Genomic DNA, 15,546 nt, shown 5'->3' on the forward strand with positions numbered 1-15,546 from the left:
TAACGTGCTACGACCTAGGAAAGCGTACGGTGATACACAGATAGCGTGGATAATAATCTTATCGCAGCAGCAAAAAAGGTGATAGCAACAAGCAAAATACGCTTTCATTTCGGCCACATTGCGGAAGCCTGTACCAGCCGGCAAGACAGATCTAGTATGTGCCGCAAGTGTGAAGGAGGCCATTTTGCGAAGGGGCCCAAATGCGTGTTCTGTGTCGAAATGAAAAATAGCGACAACACCTACATTACAGGAAGCAGTAAATACCCAGTGTTCAGAAAGGCGTTCATAAATAAGTTCAAATGAAGTTTATGCAACTAAATCTGAATCACTGTCAAGCGCTCAAGAGCTGCTTTCCCAGAGCGTGTGATATAGCTATGTCGATATAGCTATCATGTCCAAACAATGTGAAGATCTGCATAGCGCAATATGGGTAGCAGACAAAAACAACAAAGCAGCGATATGGAGCGGCGGTAGTCGAGCTATAGAAGACGTGAAAAAAATCCAGAGAACGGATTTATAAGTGCCAAGATAGGAGGTATATATATCGAGCCTCACATTGGACCAATTCACTTCATTGCTAGAGAAACTATCCTTCGGTGCAAGACGCTTCAACCCCAAAGTAATGACCGGCGATTTCAACGCATAGGCAGAAGAACGGGGCAGCAGACAAACAAATGTAAAGCGACAAATACTGCTAGAGACATTCTCGCGCTTAAATATCGTACTTGAGAACTCCGGGGGAGTCAACACATATTGGAGGGGAGAATTACAATCGGTAGCCAATCTCACTCTCGTCAGTGATACCCTTATCAGAAACTTGCATTGGCCATCATCAGGCTATCGTGTTTCAAACCTCGCATAGGAATTTTATGAAGCCATCAAGCAGAATAACGATGAACTGGGTAACTAACAAATTTGACACAGAAATGTTCAAGGAGGTACTTCTTGATGACAAATTATTATTGGGAATCGCACAAGAAAAAGTTTTATAGGTGGCGGAAAAATTGCAGCGACCACTTCTGAAAATGTGTTTCAGCCGCCTCCCGTTCCTCGACCTTCTGAGAAGTATGCACTCTTCTATGCCATGTGGCGCTATAGCAATTTTCACGTCCCCCATCGTTCGTAGACCACACATTCCCATCAAATTTCATGACGATCGCTCCAGTTGTTTCGGAGTAAATCTCGTGTGGCAGACAGAGAGAGACTTGCCTGGTATTTGGTTTTTTGCTTCCCTAAAAACTAGATGAAATATTCTAACGGTCAACTCGCTCCTTGCCTTCCTGGAAAAAAAGCGGTTGCATACGCCGTGTAGAGTAGAAATGTGACAAAGCTAGATCATAGAATTGATCGCATTTCAATCCTCCTCACGTGCTAGCATTCTTGGTACCAGATTAGCTGGTTTCAACAACTCTCCTAGATACATCTCTAGGTTCTTCCTTTTTTCGACAAATCTTGGGCAGTGGAAGAATACTTGTTCGGGGTCTTCTGAAACTCCATCGCAGTTTGGAAAACCGGATGAGGCATCCACTTTACAGGTACTTGCGATATCGCCCACGGGCCGTAAGAAACTGGTTAACTTTATAATTAATCTCAACGTGCCGTCTCTCAAACCACTCCTTGATGACAGGAATGAGACGGTGTGTCCATCCGCCCTTTCCCGAGCATTTCCAACGCTCTTGTCATCTATTTACAAATGTCTCCCTTTCGGCGTTCTTCGTCTGCGATAAAGGAGAGATACGCTTCGTATTGTATATGTTCGTCATTTAATCTGCCAAGATGTCAATCGGCATCATTTCCGAGATGACGAACGCCGGATCATCTGAGACGGTCCTATCGACAGAACACACCCTGAAGGCTGTTCTTCTGTAGATTGCACTCAGTTTATTGTCGACCTGCATACAGCAAGGTAGAACTCACCACTCTAACCATGACCAGAGAAATTACTATTCCCCACAGATAAAATGTCAGTATCACGACGAATTGAATATCGGATATATTCAACGTATATTCACTATGAGCTATATATAAGTGGAATCATGGTGCAGCCAAATATTCTTACATAAAAAGTCCTTCCGGTTTACCGACTTGTTTAAATATAACTTCGATTATTCGCTGACAGGCCTTCAATGTATTCAAAGCCGCGAGGAGTGAAGCCACTGAACTTGTCGATTTCTCCACGGAGTTATTTACCGCTGCATCTGCAGTTACTGGAGATCTGCTGCTTAAATTCGTATGGAAATCTTGGGAATCCAAGACCTTTCCCAGAGAGTGGAAGAAAACAATGATCGTTAAAATTCCAAAAAAAGGGGCAAACGTTTTGAGTGTGACAATTGGAAGGGTATCTGCGTGCTCCCTGCCATCGAATAGATTATAATTAAAATAATCCTTGGTCGCATCAAAGAACATCTCGAAAGCTTGACGGAAGACAGCAAGCTGATTTCCGCTCCAGATCCTCTTTCATTGGCCACATCAACACCCTGTAGATAACTTTGTGGCAGTGCGCGGAATTTATATCTTCGCTGCACCTGCTCTTCATCGATTTCGAGAAAGCTTTCGTTAGCGTTCATAGGGAGAGTATCCGAAGTGCTCTGCGCAGGAGGTGCGTTCCGGAGAAATTAATAGTTATTAAGAAGGCGAAAATGTCACGTGCTTCACCAAGCTAAAATCTCGAAGGATTTTTAGGTCCAAAGCGAAGTCCGCCAAGGTTGCATCCTGTTATCGATATCATTTCTTCTTGTTATCGGTGACGTTCTTCATTTTGCATTGTGCAGAGGACGTGGATGAATTCAATGGACGATGACATCTTTCCTCAAACATCTCGACTATCTTGATGACATTTTTCCTCAAACACCTCGACTGTCCTGATGACATCTGTTTGCTCTCTCACTGGGTCATGGACTTTGATCAACTGACTCTGGATTTGGAAAGAGAGGCAAGTAAAGTGGGACTGAAAATTAACACAAACAAAACCAAGGCTCTCAGTCTGAGGGGTAATCGCGCTCTTCCTATCCGTATTAATGGACAGAGCATCGAAGGCGTCGATCAATTTGTATATCTAGGAATTGTGGTTTTTACGGACGGTGGCACCGAACCAAATGTTGCACGACGCATTAACAGCGCTAGATCCACTTTCGTTGCCCTGTCTAAAACCCTCAAATGCAGTTATCTCAAAATTAAAATCAAGTTGAGACTGTTGTGTGCTAGTGTTCTTTCTGTGTTGTTGGGAGTAGCACATGGAAAGCGTTACCCAAAAGCTCCAAGTTTTCGTCAATACCTGTTTTCGTCGTATCATCGGGGTACGCTGGCCTGACACTATCTCAAACGCGTATGCGATGTAATAGGAAGACGGAAGTGATAGTGGATAGGCCACACATTAAGGAGAGACGAAAATTGCATTGCGGGCTACGTCATGCAGTGGAATCCAAGATTGTCGACGATTGGGTCGCCAAAGGGCATTTCGCGCAGAACAGTAGAGGAGGAGTGCGAGCGTCTCGGGAAGTCGTGGGAGGATCTAAAGCGCATTTCGGGTAACCGCGAGCAATGGCATGTAGTTGTATTTGACGCGCTAAACCCCAGCAAGTCGTGAAGGGCAACTATTTATACATATATATAATAAGAAGGACCCGCAGTTATTATCGGTTTTTTTATTAGAGCTGAGATGTAAATCTTCAGCGATTTTGTCCGCGGTTTTCAAATCCATTGATCCACATTTCTTCAAGTTACAATACAGAATAAATTTATGTGACCATGACGCACGTTTTTTTCAATAGAAATAAGCAAACGGAGACATTAAATATGCACCTCAAGTCGTGTAACACTCCTGGATGTGAGAGTCTTTCCCAATCCGTCTAAAAATGTAAATTGGTTTGTTTATAAAAAAGTGACTGCTTTTTCACACCATCTCAATTTCACTTATATTTAACGCAACGTACGTAAGTAAATTGCCTTAACAAATTCAAAACTTGTTTTACTACTTTCGCAATGTCGTAAAAATGGAGCAAACCTCTTACAATTTCGCCTTAAAATTAGAAATATAATCCCCAAAGGCCTTCCAATCAATTGTGCAATCAAATTATTCACTATGGAGGGCACACTTTCTTAAAAACATGGCAACATATTTTTTTATTGGACTTTGAAATGAATATTCTCCCGTCCGTCTCCCGTCAGGAGCGTTAATCATTTGTTGATCAACCAATATCGGCTTAGAGACAAGAAATTCTAAGCAACTTGTACTGAATTCATTAATATTTAAATGGTTCATTTTTTTTTTTGCTTTCAATTCTGTTTTTATTAATTTTTTCATCAAAGTTGTTTTTGTATTTCTTTTACGTTTTCCTGCAAACAAGAACCTGTCGCGTTTGCATAAAATTCTAACTATTTAATGATAGCACACGATCCGGAGGTTGGATGAATTTTTGTTGAATTTATTTGGGAGAATTAATTGATGCCGAACGATTGGTTCGTGAATTATAAAATGGTTTGGCTAATTATCAAAAATATTTGATGTACCTGAACTGACAATTATTCTTTATATGGAAAACAGATGACAAATTGGAGGTAATCCGATTTGTCTATTAAACTAATTTGGGATAAAATGGGCTTAAATTTTATGCACCTGATGGCACACTTGTGGGGTATTTCAAACGTTTTTGGTAAATAATTTCCAAGCTTTCTATGTTCCTATTAATTTCAAGGTTAATTGCCACTTTTGCAATTGAGACCATGGAAATAACCAGGTACGGGCAAGGGACACAGTTTCACGAAAGAACGCTTTGTAATATGTCCCTTCAGTTTTATTGTAGCGACACGAACAAAACCGTCCTCCCCTGGATGCACCTCCAATATTCCACTTCATCTTATTCTTTTTCTTCAGCCTTTGTCCAGTTCAAAAAACGGGGTCGGCTCGTCGTGATCGGTTTCGCCATTTGGCTCTATCAAATGCCTGATCTGGATGCAATCTCGAGGCTTTTAAATCCCCCGATGTTCAGACCAATCTTGGCAAGTGAATTCGAAGACGCCCCTCTCGCAATTCTTCCACGATCGGTGCAACCCCATATCGATCGCGGATATCCTCATTTCGGATGTGATCAGAACGTGTCACGCCACTAATCCAATGCAACATCTTCGTCTCCATTGCCGCTAGACGCCGTTTATTGTCTTTTGCAGTCGGCCAACACTCAGAACCATAGTGGGCGACAGGACGGACGATTTTGCGGTAAATTTTAGATTTCAGACGTCTGTTGATACGTCGATTACAAAGAACACCAGTTGTGGAACCTCACTTCATCCAGGTTGCGTTAAAGAAAGAAGCAATTTCATAACCCAGTTCTCCGTTGACTGATAGCGTTTTTTTTTATGGATGGAGGTGGAAATCTTAGAAAGACGCTGCTGCGCCAGGTTGTAGCAGTGTGTGGGATTCGCACCCACTAAAACCACCCCCACTCTTCCGCCCCTCCCCGCGGGACCACCGTGAAGTATTACTTCGCGGGGGAGGCTCTGGTTCGCTATACCAGCTCGTCCATGTCACGTCTTCGTCGCGCCGCCTTCCGAGCTCGATCTAACTCCAGAAGTTTTGTCTGCACCACGGCTACTGCCTCATTTACCGCCATCCAGTTTTCCTCCGACTTCAGCATCTCTTCCACCAGGTTGGAGGGCTCGATGTCCGCCCCTAAGATGCTGTTCAACCTCCTTTTCTGCTGCAGAAATCTGGGACAATGGAACATAACATGCTCCGGGTCCTCGGGTGTAGCACCGCATTTAGGACAGTTGGGAGACTCGTCCAACTCGAAGCGATGCAAGTACTTCCTATAGCCACCGTGTCCCGTAAGGAACTGTGTCAGGTGGTAATTCAATTCTCCGTGCTTTCGGTTGACCCATTTCTCGATACACGGGATCAATGTATGGGTCCACCGGCCCTTGTCGGAGTTATCCCACCGTCATTACCACTTGCCACACAACTCTCTCCTGATGGTTTTTCGGAAATCCGCATTCACCTCGGCTGGATTTGCCTTCCGTTTTTCGTAGAGCCAGTGTGCCTTGCTCGCTAGAAGATCTATAGGGATGATTCCTGCGATGACACACACTGCCTCCGTCGACGCCGTCCTAAATGCGCTGCACACCCTTAGCGCAATTGGCCGGTATGCCGAACCTATCTTCCTCCGGTTGACAGCGTGGTTCAACGCTCTCGCCCAGACAGGGGTCGCGTATAGCAGGATCGACCTCACCACTCCCGCGCTTAGTAGCCTGCGACAATACTTCGGCCCTCCCACGTTAGGCATCATCCTTGCAAGGGATGAGCTGGCATTTGCTGCCTTTTCTCGCGCATAATCCAAGTGTCCCTTGAAACTCAGCTTGGCATCGATCATCACCCCCAGGTATTTGACAACCGATTTTGAGACGACCTCACGATTACCAACCCGGATGGTAACCGTGTTGTTCTTCCTACGGTTGGTAATGAGGACCGCCTCCACCAGCTCTAGCTTGGCCATTCGTAACCATGACTTGATGGTATGCGGACACGCATTGATTTTGGGACCGCAATCAGAGCCCCGCCATGATTGCCACAGCTGTCCTGGTTTATACTGAGTGCAGGCTCAGCATTCATACCAGTGGGTGCGAGGCCTATCTAACACCTCTGCCGCAACTAAGGAAAACGACATCCGAATTGTACAGCGCAACTCCACGCTTGAGCTCCGAGGAGCTCTGCCTGCGATGCAGGCATAACCACAACCACTATGAAACTTACCAACCGCAAATAACCGGGCCGAGAACACATCCTCCAGGAATTCTTTTGGAGTATATGCACTCAGAGGACCATCCCGGTTCCCATGTTACCAGATAACCATTGGTGAGGCTTCGTGGCAGAGCCACTTCAGATGAGTCCCTTCCAGACTCGGGTCTGATCGCCCTCCTCGAGTACGTGGGGATGGAACTCCCCAACGGGTTAACTGGAATCAGCCCGAAGCGGAGCGTCGAAGTGGACAGTTCTCTGCGCTCTCTGCGCCGACGTCATCATCCCATACGGGGGGCGCAGGGACTAGTACCCTTACAATGCGGTTCATCTGCTCGGCCTTAAGTGAACAGGGTTTCTGCAGAGCTCCGATTTTTCAGGTTACCAGTTTGTAACCGAGTCTCCAAGGGTCACCTCGTCGACCAGACCCTGCCAACAGTAAGATTTGCTCTTGTTTATATTGCGCTGCGGAGTGTCCTTTTGGCTAATTTTTGCTCCGTCACTATGGTACATGTCTACTCCCGGTCGCTTAGCCGTTGTGACAGTTCTTCCGGAGCTCTGCGATTTGCACTGTCCACCAATACATAGAAGGTTTGCCACGTTTCGATGCCCTTCTGAGCATGGAGGCTCCGCTGGCGGTCGTTATCAGGTTCATAACTGAATTTACGACAGTGTCGGCTGCAGCGCCACCGCCCCCAGGAGTACCCTTCAGCGCGACCCCACCTGTTCCAAGGAGGATGCCGTCTCGAACCCAGACGGCAGCGGTACCTGATATGTCAAGGTGCCATGAAATTGGGTCCTTGTTTTGGTACTGCTCACTGATGGGTACTAAATCAGCTTTGGTCTCCGCAGCAAGCTGCGCTAACAACTCGTGAGCGGTTGCACTCCGGTGCATATTGAGTTGTAGGGTGCTAATCATGTTGACCACGTCCTAGCTCTTTCCAATTCTGCTCTGAAAACTGGACCCGGCTCGAGCAAGCATTTCCAGAGAACACGTGGGTTCCCGACTGGAAACCAAAGCTTTTTCTTCCAGAACCCCCTTGACTGCTTCACAGAACGTAACTTTATTTATTGTCTTCGGGCCTAGTTCGACTAGGACTCCACAATTCTTCGTTTTACGAATGGAAGTCACTTTTGTTCCATTATCTTCGGGTTTAATCTTGTAACGGGTTTCACTGAGAACTTCCGCAAAAGTCTTGCCTTCCGTCGGCTTAATAAGCAGAGCTGGCGGTCTAGTCCTCCTTCGTCTGCTCGTCTTTTCTTTTGCTATTCGGTCCTTCGTGTGCGCCTTAATTTTAGTCAGAGGTTTTTCTAATGGCGCGACGTGTTGTTGTCTCTTGTTCCTCTTTGCTTTCTTCTTTTGAGCTCAGGAGAGTACCTGAGTGAAGTCTCCTTCAGATGTCCCTTTCTCCTTTCGTTTTCCCCCAGTTCGCTCTGCAATGAGCTGTCTGCGATCCGTTTGGTATTCGTAGTGTTCTCGTTGGGAGGCGCCTTTGTTTCTGCTTCCTGTGGAGTTTTTCTTACTCTCTATATCCGCCTACAATATGAAACCATATTCCGGAGCTCCTTCAGTTCCATTGTCCCATTTTTCACCCCTTTGCTGACGTTTTTCTGGGGGAACGTCGCAGATCGCGTGCGCTTCAAAACTGCCGCGCATTTCTTAATAAGGCTTTCGTCTTCAGCTTGCCCCAGAGCAGTCGACAGCCCTCCAACTCGGCTTAGATTCGAAACCATTTGGTTACTTTCGGCAGTTTCCACGGTGCCTCTTTCCGCAATTATAGCACTGCGTGGTATGTTTTTGGTTCCTGTTTCCGTTGCAGGTGCCGCATCACTTTGGGAGTTCTTCTCTCCGCCTGCGCGTCCCGATGTCTCGTCGGGTATTTCAGCCCTTGTTGCATTCTTCGCTGGGCGCTGGGATGAGCGGCCCATTTTCGTGCTGCGAATAAACGCAACCAGCTCACCCTCCACTTCCACTATCTCCTGGTTTAATTTGTTTTTATTCGCCATTTAAGCTGTTTACTAGCGCATCGTGTGCAAGGGAGCGGGCCGCAATAGTCAGGAATGGGTATACCCTCATTTGTTTGGCTGGGGACCATTTTGGGAAAGTGAATTCCACAGTATAGCCAGCAATTCGTTTGTTGCCGATCCTAAATATCTGACCAATCAATTTCCAGTTCTGACTTCCGACCACAACGCCTACGGGTGACAGGCCTGCTCCCGGACCAAGTTCTTCATTTCTAATTGTATCAGGCCAGCGTACCCCAATGATACGACGCAGACAGGAGTTGCCGTAGGCGTGGAGTTTTTGATAAACAGTAGTTGTCACCTTCAATGCCTCCGGGTAAACCGAACAAGGTGACGGAAAGAACATTACCGAAAACACGAAGAAATAATATCGGTAACAAGACTTCGAACTTCGCTTTTGCCTACCCTCCGAGATGAAGCACGGGACATTTTACGCCATCATATGTCACTTTGATAATAGCTGTTAGCTTCGCCGGAATGCACCTCCTGGATAGAACGTTCCAGGTACACGCTATCGAAGGATTTCTCAAAATCGATGAAGAGCAGGTGCATCGTGGATATAAACACCGCGCATTATTCCAAAATGACCGTAGGGTGTTGATATGGTCAATGCAGGACCGTAGTTCCCTAAGGCTTAACCTACGATTAGCTGATCTCGTAACCCCGCGATCTACTGCACACTACCCGACTAGCGTCCCGAAGGGGCTGGCTCCTGATACACGCCACAACTACCACCTTGGCAGAACTAGGCTCACATCACCCCATCGACGTCGAGAAGGAGTTGTCGACGGCTCTGGGGACCCCCAGTGTGTCTCGGCGTGTATCGGTCATTAGCAGTTCGCTCTTCACCGAGAAAATTTCTCAAGGCTACTACCTAGGACGCAGGTATTATGCCAGTTAGGGGGTCATAACTACTTGCTCGGGGACGCCACTCGCCATATCGTAAGTGACCCGTTAATGATCGTTGACGACCCCTGAGGGACTTCTTACCCCTTGGAGAGTTTAAATTCTTTGTTTCCATATTCATGTTTTGGACATCCTTAGTGTGCTAGGAAACTACTACAGGCTCCCCCACCACCGCAAGGTGGTCTCCGAGGGGAACCTGTCGATTCGTAGTCTTGGATGTAGTCGCTTTGCAATTTCTTGTCGTGACTTATGCTTATCCAAATGGAAAAATACCAAACGCTGCTGCAAAAATCAATAGCACTTAATTTGCTGATTAGTGAATGAAATTGAAATGCGTATTTTGTTTTGATTTACCAAACCTTTATTTTTATTTCTAGATTCATCATGCCCGAGGACTAGCCAAGTTAGCAGGCGGCCAGGAGCCCAACACTTACGTCAAATGCTACCTAAAGCCTGATCCAAGCAAAGCGACAAAACGTAAAACAAAGGTTGTGCGTAAAACATGCGTTCCCAGTTTTATGGAGACGGTAAGCAAAATTTCCATGGGTTTATCGCTGATTTTTAAGCAGAACCACCGCCTCGAAGTAATATTAATTACTCGCTCTTTGCCACTCCAGTAATTTTCCCCTCACATCCCTCTTAAATGAAAAAATCTTTCGTCTTGACTTCCATACGATAAGAACTATCTGCATATTATATTTATGACTATTTTCATGGAATAAAAAATCAATTTTCCACAGTTGGAGTATCGTATGCCTATCGAGCATATACGAAATCGCACATTGGAGGTCACGGTTTGGTCGCACGATACACTACAAGAGAACGTCCTGTTGGGAGGCTATCAACTACCCCTGGCAGAACTAGATTTAAGGGAGGAGTACATGCAGTGGTGTCGTCTGGGCTACTTGCCGCGGTCAAGACGGGACGTACCGCAATGAGCGACGACACTAGAACGTGGTCGAATTTCTGAAGAGAGAAGGACCTTTAGCTGGGACTGAAACAAGATGCAGGGCAATATACTTTTATCATAAACGTAGCTTGGTAACTTTAAGCGATTGAGCGAGCTTTTCCGTAAGGATTGATGTTTCCTTGTTTTGTAATTGTGTATGGCTATTATCATCATTCGAGTAGATTTATATAGTTAAGATATATATTTTTCTAGAGGCAACATTTTCAGCAAATTTACTGTCATTCCGCTAATGTTGTATTCGCACATTTGAAAATATTTGTTGTTCCACTCTGAATATGCGCGACAATCCAAAGTTTCGTATTTAATTCGTCTGCCTTTTGTATTTTCCACAATTTTTTCTTCAATCATCGTTTCATTGCCAATTTTTCCATACATTTGAATTTATATTTTAGTTTATTTATATCTTCTTTGCGGTATTTTCATCCTCGTCTTTTGCCTTTCCATAACAATTATTTGCTTTTAACAACCTTTCTTCCGTGGTATTTCTAGAGTTAAGTGGTCTAATATTAGTTATTAAAAATTGTAAACACACAACGTTGCATTTGTATATAAGTTTATGCTTCTTATTGTTGGTAAGAAAGGAAGTTATGGATTTTTTTTTTTAACAAAGAGATTTAAAGGAGAAAGCAGAAAAGCCTAAATGTCTCACTATTGTTTATATACATAATTATAAATAAAATATTTGTATACGTCATTTGCGTTAGTTTTATTTGCGATTTAGTGTTTTTTTCCTTCCTTCCAGCAGATATAGAATAGTCTCACCGTTTTGAAGGGCCTGTCCTCATTACTTTTCTCGCTGAATATCTTTTTATTAAGTCATTCACTCCTTGTGCAGGGACGAGGCTGCCGTAAAGCTTTTTTTCTATAGCCTGCATTAAAAAAGCCGCCATAGCAGTATAACATAATTATACACTCTCAATTTTTGTCTGCCTCACAGGTGGCGGGGTGGAAGACGGAGCGGCAACCCTGTTGGCTGAACGAAAACCAAGTGGCCGAGGAGAATATCCGTAGTGGTGGCACCGGGAGACGCTGTTTCGCATTGGCTTGCCGGCCGCGATGTAGTGGCAAATGTTCCAAAGGCTTCACTCGAGTCTGCACGGGGACTCATCTGAAGTGGCAACAGTCACAAAACCTTACCAGGGGTATACTGGTACCATGGGAACCGGGATAGCCCCTGGACTCACCTACTTCAAGAGAACTCCTGTTGTATGTGCGTTCAGCTTGGTTACTTGCGGTTGGCCCCCTAGTGGGAGCTTCGTGGGGGTTGTGGTTGTGTTCAAGCGAACAGAGACCTTCGGGTTTCAGCGTGGTGCTGTGTTCCAACACGGGTGCCGTTTTCCTTAGTTCGGTAGAAATTTAGGTAGGTGTTGCATCCACCAGCATGAATGCTGAGCCATGCACTTGGTATAGAATGGTACCGTCGTAGCTTGCTTCGGCGGGGCTCTGATTGTGGTCACAAAGTCAATCCGTATCTTAAGAAGACCGTGGGATTAAGTCCACGAGACAGGTACTCACGTTAAACCCCATAGGACTCACTGTCTTTCAGGAGGGACTAAACCGGTGCAAGAATTTCGGGGCTATACCTGGAAAATAAGGAGTCTTAAGTGGTTCAAAGTTCGATTTGTAAATTGTAATGACTTAAAAGGAAATTGTGTTGCTCAAACGACCATCCTGGAGACGACCTACAGGGAAGAGCTATCCGATAAACCAAAATTTCCGAAAGTTGTTGAAATTGACCGTGAAGATCCGCCCGCAAATCTTGAAGCTCCATCGAAGTGTCGTCACGCTTTCTGGGCTCGTTTCAGTTCCTGCAGCTTTACCTGTATCGCAGTTACTGTTGCGTTTATCGCACTCCAATTTGCTGCGGGGCTCAGCATCTCCTCTACGAAATTATAAGGCTCGATAACTGCGTTAAGAACGTCGTTTAACCTCCCTCTTTCGTTCGCGAATCTCGGACAGTGGAACATAACATGCTCCGGATCCTTGGGTGTAGCGGTGCATTCGGGACAGTCTGAGGACTCATCCAATCCAAAGTGATGCAAGTACTTTCTATATCCACCATGTCCCGCGTGCATTAGGTGGTATTTCAATTCTCTATATTTACGTTCGACCCATCTCTTAATACACGGGATCAGTATATAGGTCCACCGGCCTTTTTCATAATTATCTCACCGTTGCTGCCATCTCCTGCACAGCTCCTCCCTAGTGGCCTTTCCGAAGCTCGCAGTCACTTCGGCCGAATTCGCCCTCCTTCTCCGATAGAGACAGTATTGTGGCGCAGCAGGATTAACAGCGTTCGAAATTTATTTCGAATGTTGCTGATACGAGCGGGTGGACGACGTCGTCGCCGCTCTCCGCGGCTTTTCCAGAACTCGCCACAAGAGTGGAGAGCCAGCAGTGAAGGAGTCCACATCTCCCTTCTGCTCCAGCCGCCGGCATGATCACACGCATTCTCGCGTAGTAAAGTTGAAATGTGATATGAAATGAATTTGCGAATGAGTCGCCCCTGCTTTATGAGTCAAAAAACAGTTGTATAATTAATTTAATTAATTTGTTGCATTTTTCCAGAGAAGCAGAGAAGAATCCCCGCGATGACACACACTGCCTCACCAGATACCGTCTTGTATGCACTGCACACCCTTAGCATGATTGGCCGGTATGCCGAACTTACCCTTCCCTGGTTCACTGTTTTATCCAGTGCAGAAGCCGTGTATAGCAAGATGGATTTCATCACGCCTGCGATAAGCAGCCAGCGACAATATTAAGTATCATCCTTGCTAGAGATGAGCTAGCCTTTGCTGCCGGTCCGCGCACATAGTCCAAGTGTCCCTTGAAGCTCAGCTTGGCATCGATCATTACCCTCAGGTATCTAATGATTGATTTCGAAACGACGTCGTGATTACTAACGCGGATTTTGACAGTGTTGTTTCTTCTGCGATTGGTAACAAGGACCGCCTCCGTCTTCTCTCCCGTCAGGTCCAGTTTCACCATTTGGAGCCATGCTTTAGTGGTCTGAATGGTTTCGTTTGCATACATTTTCCACGTCTTGGTGGTGTTTCGCAACTACTACCACTGCCAGGTCGTCTGGAAAACCAAGCAACGTTGCCTCCTTTGACACGCGAAGGGCGAACACTCCGTCGTACATTATGTTTCACAGCATCGGTTCCAGTACAGAACCTTAGGGAACACCTGCTGTCACAACATATTCTTTCGGCTCGTTGCCCGTCTCGTACCAAAGAAGTCTCTCCGAAAGGTAACTCTCGATTGAAGTTAAGTAAGGAGGGATACCCACTTTAGCCAGGATGCCCTTAATCCAGTTATCAGTAACCGAGTGAAAGACGTTCTTGACATCCAGCGTCACCACCGCACAGTGCTTACCAGCGGCCGATGCCTCCCAGGCCAGGATATTATTGAAGCTAGATAAGTAGTCAGGGCGATATGAAGAGGGTGCACCAGGTGGTTTTTGGGGCTTCGGTAGCAGAACCAACTTCTGCCTTTTCCACTGCGTGGGAAACACTTCCTCTACCATGCGCGATTCAAACGTACTTATGATCCATGCGGGCCTAATTTTAGCAGCCAATTAGATCTCAAGTAGTTCCTCTTCGGTAGCCCCTGTGATTGTGAAAACGTCCTGTTGCACCGTTGTTTGAGGTCAACTTTCTTCCTGTTGTGCGAAAAGAATTGCGATTATTTTGAACAAGAGTCGCGGGCACATCACTTGGGGTGATTTTTGTCCACGAATCTTGTCACTTACAACCTTGTATAGAGCGCCCCACAGTTCGTATTTGTATCAAGGCACAACTGCTTGTAGGAATTCCGCTTACTTTTCAGCATAGTCTTCTTAAGACTACTTCGAAAATCGCGGTATTTTTCTCCGACTGCTGATGTTTTGGCTTCCTTCTGGTCCTTTGGGAAAGCCTCCTCGCTCGCAGAAACGATGATCCCTATAGCGCAATTTCCATGGTCCACCAGTAGTTTGGTTTCCTACTGTGGTGAAACTTCCGTCGCAGCTTTGAAGAGTCGTAGGCCTAAGTTATCTGTTGACATAATTGTCTCACTTTTTCCAGCGTTGTTCCTTTCGGGTCGTAACCTCCTTCTAAAGCCAGCAGGAATGTCTCTTCCTCAAAAGCTCCAATGGACCAACCAGCTATCCTAGTTTTTTTGGTTCTGCTGCTCACTCGAGTATCGCTTCCCCCTTTCCTGATGTCGAGAAAGATGGCCTGGTGTTCACTCATTTGCCAGACCATCCCGGTTGTCAACGAGGTACTGAGGTGGGTTAGGTCGACGACGAATTCCGGATCGGCTTTGACTTTCTGAAGGATGTTCTCGTAGGACATATCCTGACTTTGCCACATGACGCTTGGGTGTTTTTCTCCTCCACAACCCTAATATAGGACAACTTAATACTTCGTATCAGAGCCCTGATATGAGATGGTGGATATTCTGCCTCTCTTTAATGAACTCACAGAGTTCATTTATGCGTTCCCTCGATGAAACAAACGCTGTTGCAGGTTGCTGCCTTCCACGATCGCATTCTACAGCATCGATCTCCAAGTTCCTTCCCGAGTCCCTCGGCAAATCTCGACTGCCGAACTGGAGTAAATGAATGACTCAACAGTCCACCAAACCCCGAAAAGAAAAAAGGATTCAACTCCCAAAAAGGCGGAACACATTAGAACTACGACTGAAGCTTCCAGCGAAATTGTCGCAGCGGCAAACTCAAGAAAAGGGACTGGACCTTCATAGGCGGATGCGGAAGCCTGGAAGAAAGTGGAACCGTGGAAAAAAATGATCGGAGGAAGATATGACCGGAGGTGATTATCATTTCCAAAGGGTGAAGAGTCATATGCCGACATTCTTAGGAGAGTGAAGGCAGACCCCGAACTCACCAAGTTTGGAGACAATATCAGCCGCA

At 45.8% G+C, this 15,546-nt stretch overlaps 1 protein-coding gene across 2 annotated transcripts in view; it reads left to right on the plus strand.

Annotated features, from left to right (window-relative positions):
- Positions 1 to 11,325, plus strand: part of LOC119647657 (phosphatidylinositol 4-phosphate 3-kinase C2 domain-containing subunit beta) — an 84,449-nt gene extending 73,124 nt beyond the window's left edge. For both annotated transcript variants that reach the window (XM_038048727.1, XM_038048728.1), the window contains exons 19-20: positions 10,039 to 10,188; positions 10,402 to 11,325. In XM_038048727.1, coding sequence (XP_037904655.1) covers positions 10,039 to 10,188; positions 10,402 to 10,599 — 348 coding nt within the window. In that variant the 3' untranslated portion in view covers positions 10,600 to 11,325. The remainder of the gene's footprint in view (positions 1 to 10,038; positions 10,189 to 10,401) is intronic.
- The last annotated feature ends 4,221 nt before the right edge of the window (positions 11,326 to 15,546 follow it).

Source organism: Hermetia illucens, chromosome 2 (assembly GCF_905115235.1).
Source record: "Hermetia illucens chromosome 2, iHerIll2.2.curated.20191125, whole genome shotgun sequence".
In the NCBI taxonomy this organism is placed as follows: domain Eukaryota; kingdom Metazoa; phylum Arthropoda; class Insecta; order Diptera; family Stratiomyidae; genus Hermetia; species Hermetia illucens.